General features: G+C 39.7%; 1 protein-coding gene across 3 annotated transcripts in view; it reads right to left on the bottom strand.

The window, feature by feature from the left end:
• TRAPPC9 (trafficking protein particle complex subunit 9) overlaps window positions 1–14,341 on the bottom strand; it is a 549,779-nt gene that overhangs the window by 488,968 nt on the left and 46,470 nt on the right. For all 3 annotated transcript variants that reach the window (XM_076329044.1, XM_076329045.1, XM_076329047.1), the window contains one exon: window positions 9,675–9,801. In XM_076329044.1, coding sequence (XP_076185159.1) covers window positions 9,675–9,801 — 127 coding nt within the window. The remainder of the gene's footprint in view (window positions 1–9,674; window positions 9,802–14,341) is intronic.

Raw genomic sequence — 14,341 nt, 5'->3', positions numbered from 1 at the left:
GCACTGGAGCACTAAGAAAGAAACCTGCCTTCCTCAGCTGTAAAGGTCATAGAAACAACTTAAAATCAAGTGTCTTCACTTTGAAAAGCAGGTAAGTATTCTTTTACGTGTTGAAACAGTTTTGCATCATTTACAGGATATAACTGAAGTAATTCACTTGCCAAAGTTACAGAAGTTTATTTAATTTCAAAACAATAAACTATTACTGAGAACACGAAAATAATGTAAGTGTGGGAAAATAATGGAAGATTGGCTAGTAGGATTGTAAACACGCTCAAGTGACTTGCAGCTGGGGTGTCAAAAACCACATATATCATACTAATTGTTGTTTGGCCTTGTGTGTTGGACAAGTAGAACATCTGTGTTTAGATAACATAGGCCTGTGATAGACTTGGAGGCACCCTATCGAACATGCTTGAGATTCCTGCCCCGCTGTGGGAAAGATCAAAGCACAGCAGTAAACTACGCCTGCGTGAATCCTTGATAAACGGGTGAAAACAGCAGGTTCGTTGACCCTCTAGCACAGACCGAGCTCCACAGTGCCTGCGTTCCCGCTTGTGTGCCTCTGCCCGGGTGCTGCTTTGGGGATCCCCCGGTTGGCGAGGTAACAAAAATAAGTTTACCCTTTGCATTTCATCTGTGGTTTTGTGGTTGTTCCTGCACCCTGCCTGTGCCGGCTCACACATTTGGCGTAGTCGGCAGGATTCAGGAACAGCCATGCCAGAGCTGGCAAAAAAGTCAGAGACTGGGGACGCCACGACGGTGACTCCCCATATTCCGGGATGGCCCAGTACTGAGCGCTGGACCCCTGTGGCCACTTTCCTGGCTACATGGGGTCCACCAGAAGCATGGCCTGAAACAGATGATGGGGCGGTGGTCACCCCCAAGACAACTGAAACGGCTATGCATGGATTGCCATGGAAAGCGGCATCGGATTCTTCTTGCAAGTTAGTGAGGAGATTGGGATGGTTATTAGTTACCAGTCTTAGAGCTCTTGACCCTGAAGTTGTTGCATTACAGAGTACAATGAGAGAATTGGAAAAGGAAGTTGGGATTTTGCAAGATGCAAAGGTGATCACACAAGAAGTAACTACTACTTAAGCAGAGCAGTGCCATGGGCTGCAAGATACTGTAGAACAAATGATAGGGTGTATCGCTAATAAATGGCAGAGGGGGGGAGTCAGCAAGCGGCCATGTGGTGCTTAGTTGCTGGCTGGGGTTAAGCCATGACAGTCCTTTTTGGCGCCCAGTGTGGGGCATGAAGGGTTCGAGATAACAACAGGTTTGATTGGAATGTGCTAGATCGAATTTGTAGCTGTTAGTGCTGTTTAGCTGTTAATCAGCAGGCTTCTGTTCTTGCCATGGGGCTTGGGCTTGCTTGCCTTACTGTATATTAGAGTCTAGTGCTTGTTAGTGGCTGCTTTTTGCTTTCACTGCTTGTTATACTGCTTATCATCTTACTCTGCTGTGCCTGGGAACATTTTGATAACAGCAATGGCTCATGCGTGGATTATGGAATTCAATCTGGACAGGGTAGCAGTAACGAGAAGTATCAAAATGCAGCTTTTGAGAGGAGCGCCTGCCTCACTAAAACCCTTGATTACACCAGCAGTCACAAATGCTACTGGTAATGTAGGTGCCCTAGCAAATACCTTGAGGGAAACTGGGGCTGTAACTTTGGGACCGTCTGTGCGGGTAGTGAATAAAGGAAAGCCGGTAAAACCGAAAGGAGTTACATTACGGGTAACAAGGAAACAAATGCAGAATGATCTTGTACAAGCCAGTGTCCCACGATCAGAAATAAATGGGATTACAACATCAGAAAAGTTTCGCTGATGGCAAATGTTAGCGCCTATGCAAAAAAGCCGACCGCCCCTGGCCCCACCACCAACTCCGTGCCCACCCTCCACCCCCACCTGCCACCTCAAGGCAAGGCACTACCTGGCAAATGCCAAAACAGCAGAAATGAAGGTTTGGCAGGTCCCCCAAAACTGCCGCCACCCTAGCCTCTTACCTTGAGGGGGACCAATGCCCCTGTGTTCCTTTAACTACAGAGTGGCAGCCTGGGAGATTTTACATGTGTTAGCTCTGGTGGATACTGGAGCTGAGGTTACTGTATTACATAGTAATATTGATAATAAAGAAGCCACATCACAGATCTCTGGATTGGGGGGAAATCTGACGCCTGCCCTCCGAGCTAAGGCTACTTTAACAATAGGAAATGCCACTCCGTTTACCACGACAGTGTTAATTGCCCCAGCTAAAGAATATATCTTGGGTATTGATGTGTTGGCAGGACGAACAGTTGAAACGTTAAATGGTCACTTCTGCTTCGGGACTTCACAAGTGGGATTTGCCATTTGATCTATAACCATCTTGCGTGGATTCCCGAAGTGGGATCCTGTTGTGCTGCCCATGCCTGCTAAGGTGGTAACTGTAAAACAATATCGTATTCCAGGGGGGGAAGGAGGAAATTACTCAAATCATTCAGGCACTTCAACAAGTGGGAAATCATTAAGGAAAACATGACTGCTTTTAATAATCCTATTTGGCCTGTTTGAAAACCAGATGGTACTTGGAGAGTGACTGTAGATTACAGAGAATGGAATACAAGCCACCCCCCTACTTGCAGTTATGGTACCAGACATGGTTACTACTTTTTCTTTCTATTAAAAATATCGGCAAAAACTTACAACCCTGGAAGGTGGTGATAGTCTTGCTAATGCTTTCGTTTCTGTAGCCATTACATATTTATAAAGCATGTCCACATAATTGTACTATTTGTACGCAGCTACATTTAAGGGCATTATATAGGCCACAGGGAAAGATAAAACAGGGTCAGTGGGCCTTGAATACCTGGCAGGTCGATTACATGGGCCTCCTGCCCCTATCGAGGGGGTGGCAATATGTATTCACTGCTGTGGATACAGTGTCAGGACTGGTTTTTGCTAAACCCACCAAATATGCTAATCAACATAACACAACTGAAGCATTAGAACAACTCATTCATCTATACGGACCTCCTCACCAAATACAAAGTGACGAAGGAACACACTTTATTGGACATAATGTCCAAGATTGGGCTCAAGGGCTAGGGATAGATTGGATATTCCACATTGCCTACCATCCCCAAGCCAATGCCTTGATTGAAAGAATGAGTGGGATGTTGAAGCAACAATTAAAAAAGCTAACCAGTATTAAAAAATTTACAGCACTGGAGTTCACATCTTACTAAAGCAGTTTTTGTTAAATAGCCGGAATATTCATAATCAAACACCCTATGATCGTATTGCAACACCTCCAGTACAAGACATGGTGAGGACTGAAATTCTTCCAGATGGTATCTCTCCCAAAATATTAACTAGAGGGGAAATGGAATTGTTTACACTGACGGATTGCGTGGTGGGACCATGACCTAGTAGTCTAGACGTGAAGGTTCATATAATAACCCCTGAGAATGCTGTATGGTTCTGTACCCCAACTTCTCTTATTTTACATCCTCTATTGATATCAGATTCTCGAGTTCTTGTATTTCAGGTATCTTCGACGAATACCTGTGCCTTATCTAGAGGCCTTATCTAGAGGCATTGGAACAGTGTTATTGGTGTCGCAAACCCAACATCGAATTGAAGTTCAATCTGAAAAAGCACAAGGCATAGCTCTTCCATCTGTGTGGGCAATTACCCCACATCAGGTTATCAAACCCAGAGTGATATTAGCTGAAGGAGCTGGAGCAACAGCGTATGTATTACTGGAAGGAGATGATGATACCCCTGTTTTCCTCCCTTACCACAGGTTGGCTCATCATGCTTTGTAGTCTTGTACTACAAGCACATGCCCTGGATACATTTCCACGAGATCAACATGTAAATACTTAGATTTGGTTGGCCTCTGCTGTAACTAACTCATCTGCCTTTTGTATTGAGGGAGGATTAGCAGCTGCAGATGTTTTGACAACATTTCATTGGCGTGCCAACCCCAGTAGCTGTATTACAGAAATATACTATGCTAAGTGCTTTTGATATTGATGTTTCTCATTGCTATTTTTTCCCGAGTAGGTAATGGCTGTACCCCAAGGAACATTACAAAATTGATCAGTGGTGGCCTATCTCCTTCTTTGACATCATAAACACTGCTCCGATTTTGAAGGTGTGTGTTGCTTCAACATAACTGATGAATCAACCAGCGTAGAGGACAACATTCAACACCTCCAGGACTTAATGCATCAAATAAAACAATCTACTGGTGGTGCCTGGCTGGCTGAGTGATTTAATTCCCTGACAGGATGAGTGGGACACCTGATTTGAAGCATTATTGTAGAGATATGTTTATGCCTTTTTCTATATGTGTTTATTGCATGCTTCTGTAAATTACCCTGCCCTACACCCCGCAAGCCCAGATGGACACCTCCAGCTTTGCCAGCCCCAGCGGAAGTGGTCCCTTGAGCAAGGGGGTGCAGTGTGGGCAAATAACCCACACGGTAAGTCCTTAGCACATTAAACAAGTTGTATCAATATCCCACTAATAAAAAGCATATACATACAAGAAAACAATTTGTTTTAAAAATTACCCCAATCATTACCCAATCATTCAAGATAATGTGCTACTGCTGAAAAATAACGGGGCTGTAAGAGTAACACTACACAGACATGTTATCTCTGTGATATAAAACACCTGATAAGAAGTTACTAGATAACACTAGAAGTATTTTGGAACAAGAAATAAATCACATCCATATATTATCTGTTGGTGATATTTAATGTCAGCATCACAATCAAATGCAAAATAGTAGACAACGAGCCTGAGGAATAGAGAGAAACTATGACAGATTCCTGACTATTTCATATTTTGAAAACTCTTCTGATAGAATTTTGTTACAAATTAGAATGCAACTTAAAGCAAAACATGTGAATGATACTTATTTGAGGAAACAAACATTAAATTAGATAAAGTGCTAATAAAAAGGAATTTTACTTTATATAAAGAAGTGCTTGGGCTGATCCATCATTATTATTTAAATACTGGTGGATAACCTTTTTTATCTTAAGGCATGACAGTGGAAGGAATGTTCTTCAGCCATATATTAGACAGCTATACCCTCACAGGTCATACATGGCACATGGAAAATTTTTTAATACCTTTGTGTGAAAATGTCCTGGTTTCGGCAGGGATAGAGTTAATCTCCTTCCTAGGAGCTGGTACAGTGCTGTGTTTTGGATTTAGGATGAGAACAATGTTGATAACACACCGATGGTTTAGTTGTTGCTAAGCAGTGCTTACACTAGTCAAGGACTTTTCATTTTCCCATGCTCTACCGACTGAGAAGGCTGGAGGTGCACAAGAAGCTGGGAGGGGGCACAGCCAGGACAGCTGACCCAAACTGGCCAAAGGGATATTCCATACCATGTGACGTCATGCTCAGTACATAAACTGGGGAAAGCTGGCCGGGGGGGCCGCTGCTCAGGGACTGGCTGGGCATCGGTTGGTGAGTGGTGAGAAATTGCACTGTGCATCACTTGCTTTGGATATTCTTTTATTATTATCATTATTATTACTATTTATTATCATTATTATTACTATTTTACTTTATTTTATTTCCATTATTAAACTGTTTTTATCTCAACCCACGAGTTTTCTCACTTTTACTCTTCCAATTCTGTCCCCATCCCACCGGGGGTGGGGGGAAGAGTGAGCGAGCAGCTGTGTGGTGCTCAGTTGCCGGCTGAGGTTAAACCACGACAGAAAAGCTTCAGCAATGTACATTTTCTAGCCCCTGGCTCAGCCCAACTGAATTCAAATGAGTGACAATTAGGAATTACAAAATAATTTCACTAGCTACCCAGAAGATCAAAATCTTCTATTTGGAAAAAGTTGTGTTCATTAAAAACAACCTTCCTTAGAGGGGAAATGAAAATAATTTTTAAAAAACCCAACTCTACTAAGTAAACAGAGGAAAGGAAAAAAATGGCACCAAGTAAATTTAAAGTAGTAAGAAAAGTACATAAGGACAACTAAAAGACATCAGTGGTGAAAAGGAAGAAAAATCTTTTTTCTTTTAAGTATATTAGTAAGAAAATGAGTTTTAACACAGGTAAATTCTGAAAATGGGAATAGTGCATCTCTTAGAACAGAAAGACAATAAATTCTTCTATTTTTTATTTGAGAAAATACTAGATGATGATTTCATAGTATGCTATAATGGAATACTTTCCAATCCAACATGCTTTTAATTTCTGAAGCTTCATCAAAAGAAATAAAAATTCATTCAAGGAGCTTTCCAGATTGCACTACAGTATTTGAAAAAAATCCCAAAATTCCAAAGGCTAAAAGAAAATACATAAAAATATTATAACATTTAAAGCACATCAATAATAGACCAAGCATCTAGTTAAAAGACAGGATAAATACAAAAAAAAGAAAGACTATAAAGAATACCATACTTAAATAAAGGACAGCTAGACATTAAATAGTAGTTAACATGAGTAATGGAATATAAAGATTTTGCCAAGCCAAATCTTTTCTATTGCTTTATAGGTATGGGGGAGAAAAAGGTAACAGTGCAATATGTTCTGATTTCACTGTGGCATTTCAATGTTTCACAGTATTTTGATTAAGAAATCTGCATCCAAAATAAACACTCCACATTAAATGGATTACAAACTAGCAGACCATGAAATGCCCACAGTAAATAGAAGTCATCATAATCAGTAAATGTGTATGTTTCTAGAGGGCTCTAGCATGGATTGAATCATAAAGCTTAGGTTATTCAACATTGATCAAAACCACATTTCCACATACTTATAATTTACGTCTCAAAAATTAACATGATTTAGCTCAAAGAGCTCTGCGGTCCTGCAGCACAGCTATTTTCCAACTAGCTGGACAGCTCTACAATACACTAGGTCTGCTGTGTAGAGGTAACTGGAGGCTATATATTTAGACGCAACTAATATTTTGTTGGATTATGGATTTTTATCACTATGGCTTTAATAGAACTTTCAAAACACAAGAAGGGGGAAGGGAGAGAGGAGCACAAAGAGCAATTCTTAGCTGTTAAACAATGTTGATGTTGGGTTCCTCACCCCATGGCAAAACAGCAGCAACTATTTTCAACACTCCAAGCACAGCCAGGTCAGTGCAAGCTGGTAGTGTAAATGAAGCACCTGGATGGTAAGCAATTTCTTAAAGCTAGCCCTAGGAATCACAAGTAAATATAATGTGCTTGTCCCCTTCCCTCAGCATACAAAACATTTTAAGTGAGGCAGAGCCTTTCCCATTGAAGTCTTGGTAATCTGTTGCCGAAGTTTTGACTGGCCTCTATATGTACAACTCCTATTAAAAAAAGGATTCAATCAGCATTTCCCATATCTTCCAGACTTGAATTTTCTTCAATATTCAGCATGGAGAAGAAGAAGAAAGCACTATGGAATACATCCAGTACAATCCACCTTCTCCATGGTTTAAAATTTAAGCAAAAAGCAAAAACCTGAGACTAATTCAGGATTTAACACTTCGCAGCTAAACACAATGCTGCTTTTTCAGCACAAGTTAAGGGTTAGACTCAAGGGAACTTTAGCATCACATTTCTGCACCTATTTGACAGCCAAGGCAGAGAGATACCATACACTGTCAGATTAGGGAAGGTAGTTTTGGTTTTATACTGTGTAATACTAAGATTATTCCTAGAACAGAGATCTGGAAGAGGCACTAAGTGGCTGGCAGCACTCTTGCTCTCAAAAGAAAGTATTTTGCCTTAAAAACGTTTTCATGGGAGCTTTTGCTCTAACTTCTCTCTACAATCACGTAACTCAAGTAATTAACTTCTATTTTTTTAATACTATTTAATTTTTCTTTCTAAAAAAAAAAAGGCTAGGTTAAAATTTGCACTAAGTTTGCTGTCTAAAAACTTTCAGGAGAAGAAATAGAGTCCTCCTTCACGTATTTAGCTGGGAACCTGCCTTCAGGATGTACTTACAGGGAACACACAGACAGTTACCTGAATTTGTCATTGGACATCTTTAAGGTCAATGGAAAATGAGTCAATACAGTCCACATACCCCAGTAATTCAACTCATCCTAACACAGGTATCTAAATTCAATTACAAAACCTGGAAGTGACTACCTATGTGTCTTGACTGCAAGTATGATCTAGGATAGTCAAATATCACTAGTTTAGCTCTACACATAGATTTTTTTGTGAAACTAAATCAACCCCAAGGTCAGCTGATAATAAATTACTCAAATAACTTTCCCACTGTAATACATAGCTTTGGTTCTAACAGTTAAGGTTTTGGGATCATATGTCCACATTGCATGTTTTCCAGCAAAGAAGTTGATACCAGCTGCAACTCCCAAGTATGCACTGCACCACTGAACAGGCCACACAAAGCAGGTATCTGCAAAGTCATCCTAGATGATTTGTCAGTGCTAACTGAACCCACTGAGGGGACAATGCCAGAAGGCCTCAGGGAAGATGCATTTTTCCCCCGTGAGTACACATTGAAAGTGGGGTGACCCAGGTGGCTAGTCAGTGCACAGCTTTGTACTTGGTCCAACCAGGAGAAAAAAAACACTGTTTCCAGGACACCACTGGAAACGGTGTGACCGTTCTGATTCTGCATACGATTCCATCTGACCGCATACAACCATATGCTCCAGTTAAACCTGCACCTTAAGCAAGAACCTCACACGCAACAAATTATTCGTGTGAACATACCTATCATGTTAAATGCACTACAAATAGTTAGACAAGGTCTCTTTCTTCAGTAAATGTGAAAAAAAATTTGAAGAAGTTAGAGAGAACATAGTAAAATTAGTTATATCATGAAAAATGGTCAGAGTAAAACATTCATTTTCATTTTAGAGACTAAAAGTAATCTGAAAATAAATATAATTTTCACTCTTTGGATATACACTTTATTATCTCTTTGTGATACCAGAACTCTTGCTACACGACATGTGTGATGACATCCCACTGAGAACTCAAATCTCTATGAGAACTCTTCAATAACTTCTACCGTATTTTTTCTGAATAGTAATTATCTTTCCTTCAAAAAGCCGCTTCTTGACAAAGATTTTCTTTTAGCCTTTTATTATTGATGCCCAATGGCTGTTTTCTCTCTCTCTCTGACTCTCTCTAATACTTCATGCAAGGCTTTAATCTAAACAAGGTATTATTCATTGGACTGACTGCATGATGTGCCTTGGCACACAGGCACAAGAAGGAACGTGGATTTAGAATAGGCCAGTGAAGGTGCCAGCTTGAAAATGCAGCATCTGGAAAGGAACAGCTACAAAAGGCATCAGTTCCAGCTGAGTCCCAGGCTCCACGGATGGAGACAGCATCCAACTCGTGGACCTTCAGTATGATCAGGTATCTAACTTAAGTCTCAGCTGCAATTACAAAATACTTTCCTTCGATTGTATTAGAAACTCTTGAATGACAGTTAAAAAAAAAAACCAACTCTCCTTCTGAAACTGAAGGCCACAGAAAGTATTTTCTGCTCAAAGGCTCTATTTTTGCCAAAGAACTTCTCAATACAATTTGACATTTTGACATTTTTCCATGTTATTGTGAACAACTTACGGAAACTGAGAAGACTACATCCTTCCAGTATCCTTTAAAATTTGACAGGTACTGTGGAAAAGTTAAAGATTGTATTTTGGAGTCTTACCTCACAATAGGCAATTTGGTGAACGGAACAGGAGGTAACTTCAAACCATCTGGAAGAGTGATGAATTCCATTGTACCAGGGCATTTTGCCGTGTAGCTTTCCAAGCTCTGTGTTACATCTTTCTTTTCTAGAAAATAAATTTGTTTAAAATAAAAATAAAAAACAATTTCAAACTTACATGTAACCAAAGTTTGAGATGAAGTTATAACCTAGTTTTACTTGGGTTTTTGTATTTATACAAGATAACTCTAATGAAATGCCAACTAATTTTTGCATACAATGCTTAGAGTTATATTCCAGAAGCCTTAACAGATGGATCAAATATAATTAAGTGATCTTAAGCAAGACAGTTTTCTGGACTTTTCAGAATTTTTGAAGTGTCAGGCTATACGTGCTTTTTGTTAATTTTTTCATTGTCAAGATAAAAATTTCTACAATTTCTCTAGTAAATCTACATATCCAACACAATTGGCCTCAAGCATGTTAAGGTTATTAATAATAGCATTGTTATGTGAACAAGCCCTGTCCTGAAACATTAGCTGAAACAATACCAAAGGCAAAGAAGAGAAACAAATTACTTTTGATGTTACCTTGCATTAAAACTACCTAATTCTTAAAATAATTGTACTACATTATGCTACTAAATCATAACAACTGGTAAGAAAATTTTTCTTTGGTTTTGCTTAAAAATACAAGAACATTCAAACAAACATATGTTATGTGGGTTATCTTCAATAACGTATAATAAATGCTTATGAATTTTATCCAACAATTATTTTCAACAATGTACACAATTGTGTCTCCAGAAAAAAATGTCTATTTGGAAATATATGGCCTGAACACAAAATTTTATATTGGGAGTCTTTCATTTTATGAAATGGGAGTCTGCAAACAGAAATAAGCCTGAGAGTATGTGTTTAGAGGGGAGAATGACATAGCTGAAAAGTTTTAGACCGATATTGTTTTAAAGCACAGTGAACATTCCTCCATATATGTGCTACCAATAAAAATAACTATTCAATAACTAAACTGTTTCTAGAAAATACTTCAGAGATCAAAATACTCAACGATGAAACAAAAGAGAAAAGGGAAGGGTGATACCAAATCCTGCTTTCAAAAAAAAAAAAAAAAAACCACCACCCAACTGCTTCGACAAGCGTATTGGGTTTATGCAGCAAGGTTTTGGTAGCGAGGGGTGCTGTAGGGGTGGCCTTTGTGAGAAGAGACCAGGAGTAGCTCCCTGTCAGAGAGAGCCAGTTCCAGCCAATTCCAAAATGGACCTGCTGCTGCCCAAAGCTGGGCCCATCAGCTATGCTGGTGGCACCTCTGTGATAACATATTTAAGAAAGGGTAGAAAATGCTGCATAGCAGCTGTGGGAGGGAGGAGTGAGAAAAATGTGAGAGAAACACATCATGTAAACCATGCTACTGCCCGAAATGCTATCTTGGGCCTTGAAAGGCACAAACATCCACGGATGTTTGTACTGCCCACATCAATCCAGCTTAGTTTGCAAGCTTCTAAGGCCATGAGTACATATGCTTTCAAAGCAAATAAACATTGACTGTAATAGCCTTCACTATGAAATTAATGCCACATAACTGACAAATTGCCTTGCTTTTGTCTGTGTTTCGCTGAACTGTCTCTTGAGCCACTCACCACATTTTAATTGCGTGTAGGAAATCTTCCCAAAAATACATTATTAGACATACACACACACACACTCAGATCAGCACAGCACAGCACAGCCAGGAGTTGCAGTGGTTCAAGACTGAGCATTTTCGTAAAAACTTCAGGTGACAGCATTCAGGTTGTTATTTGCCATGTTATGTGGGCAAGGGCTCATAGTACAAGTAGAGTCCACTGAGATGGAAAGCATCACAGCTACCAAGAACGAAGACAACACTACAATATGCGCTTAATTCTGCTTGAAACTGGAGGTCTGTCATTCTGAAGAATTGGCTTTCATTTCCTAGTGTGAAACACTGTCAATTATTGTATTCAAAGAAAGCATGCTGCCACTTGCAAAAAGCATTTGTTTATAGATTTTAAAGTCTCATTTTTATTTCACAGTAGAAGCTCAGCATGCTTTCTGCAAAGACAAGGCTAAAACAAGACATTTTTCTGTGCTGGTATTGTAGGAAATGCAGTTTAAAACATTCTGCTGCCAAGCCAACAGCTCTATTACTTTTTACTTAGCACTGCATCTCAGCTGAGATGCTAAAGGAATCTACATCAATAGGACATATCAAGAAGCATTCATGATGCAAAAGAGCAAGAGCTGCATGATCTTGCCTGAGAGCCACTTCTGAAAGCAACTGTTGGAGCCTTTCTCCCTTGACTGAGCACCTCTGTTGCCTGACCTCCGTGGTATGAATGAATGATACACATTTCTCTGCTTAGTCAAATTTGCAAAGCCTAATAGTTGCCAAAAACCTGCTACGGACTGCTACTTTCAAACAGCTCTGAATTTTCCTAGCATCTGCCTGGCTGTCATCATATTTTGACACAATCAGAAACTGCACCAACCTCCTGGGAGGACCTATTCAACTACTAAGTCTCCTGACCCATAGTTCAGAAGGCTGTCTGCGACTGAAACAGTTATCACTAGTACTTATCTTTCTCTTTGCAAATAAGAGAGAAAACAGCTACTCTTGGAGGTCTTTACCCACCTAGTGTCTTCATGCTTGTATACGTCAGCAGGAAAGCAATCACCACTTGATCCTTTGACCTATGAATTCACCTCAACAGCTTTTAAAAGCCTGCTCTGCAGCTGGAAACACTACTGGATACTCTTGTGTAGGTATTAGAGACTTATTTATTGACTGAGAAATGATGGGTTATTTTCTCATCTGGAATAACTGTGTTCATGATTTTTTTTTTTCCTCCAGTTTCTCTCCAGACTCATTGAAAGATCAGGATCACAGAACAGCTGCAACCAAATAAAGCTGAACAAAGCCATAGTCAGTATTGCCACTCGAGCACATACTTCTCAGTTTGTTCAGTATAACCTCATAGTACAATTTCCCCATTTCATACCAAATTGTTTTCATTACCTTTTTTTGGCTGCTTCTGACAACTGAAAATTTTGCAAGTCCACCAGTATTCTTGGTAATTTTTTGCTGGACTATTTCACGTCAACACAATGAGCATTGGTTTTGTCCCAAAGCTGCTTCGAACCTTCTTCTAACATGAGAACACAAAAATCTGAAAGCTTCAGTTGCACAGTTAGAAACCATTTGTGACTGAAATCTACTAAATGTGGAAAAGAACTAAATGTAGAAAATAGAAGTCGTCCTGCTAGTTTCACAATAATGTGAAGCAGTATTTCACAAAAATGGAGCCATTGAAAAATCAGACCAGGACAGGAAAGAAGGTCAGTTACAGACTAACTTTTTGAAGTACTTCAGTAATGGTGATTTAACAGTATCACACAAACAGCATTTCATGCCTTGGCAGATAACGGAGAAAATTAGAAGAACACCATTGCTATAACTGTACCTTTCAGCCCTTTAATATTTGAAGAAATTTAAAATATCTGCACTCGGTCTCAGTCACTACCCATTAGAACCGAAGTCAAATATTAAAATTACATTTGCTCTCTGGCAAACAGTTGGTTAATCTTGTTTTGATCAAGTCATTGTGTCCCTTGCAGAACAACCTACAGCAAGGTAGAATGAAGAAAGGGAACAGTTTATGTCTGACCTGCCAGTTTACACTGGAAGACAACCAACTTTCTGTTTCCTTATGCAACTTGCTAAAATATTGAAAAAGGAGGTTGGGAAACAAATAGCTAAAAGCCTTCCGACTTCAATTTTCCCCTGGTGATAAGCCCAGAATCAAAGTTTTAACAAAAAAACCTAGTACCCAGGGTTCTTTGTGCTGGCTGAGCTTTTCCTTCCCCCTTGAAAACAGCAAATGATGTTCACAAAGCAGAAGTCCGAGGAGACCTCCTGCAGCAGTCGGCCCCTGAGAAGTGGCAGCCAGCTGGCCTGCCCAACTCTCTCAGGAAGAGTCAAACATCTCCTTGATAAATTACTAGTAACATGTAACAAGACAGAAAAGTCAGCCTGACAGCAGAAAAAGCAAGAGAAACAGTTTCTGCACCCAGAAACATAGATGTTTCCTACCAAAAAAAAAAAATTTGCTCCGTGAGCCCTTGTACAACTAGACAAGAAAAAAAAGTCAGTGTCTGCTGCCAGGGAGATCTTCAGCATCACCCTGCCATCAAGATGCAGTGCATTCTTTAAACTAAAAAAGAATTTCAAAAAGGCCACAAAATACGTTAAGACCCTCACAAAAGCTGAAGTAGAAATTGAGTATTCATAGACAGTAACTGCTACGAAATTTTACCTTGGAGTTAATCACTAGATTATAGCATGTATGCAAAGGTCTTCATGACCTTTCAGGTAGTCCCTCAACTCTAGTTTCGGATAGATGCAGATGGACAGCAAGCGTCCTATTTGTATACTCAGTACATCACTCTTCACTACCACAAGCAAGCTAATGTTGTTAGTGAAGTGCCTTAACAAGACTTGCATGATCAATCCACTAATTCAGTATTTCGGTTGTTTAATTCAGCAGAACAGAGCAGGTCTCCTCTAATTTGCAGGCAAGCATCACCTGTTTTTCCATTACATTAAGTCTGACAGGTATTAGACAACAGCAT

This window comes from Aptenodytes patagonicus, chromosome 2, assembly GCF_965638725.1.
Source record: "Aptenodytes patagonicus chromosome 2, bAptPat1.pri.cur, whole genome shotgun sequence".
NCBI lineage: Eukaryota > Metazoa > Chordata > Aves > Sphenisciformes > Spheniscidae > Aptenodytes > Aptenodytes patagonicus.
Note: the sequence above shows the minus strand (reverse complement) of the source record. Positions and strands in the feature narration are given on the sequence as shown.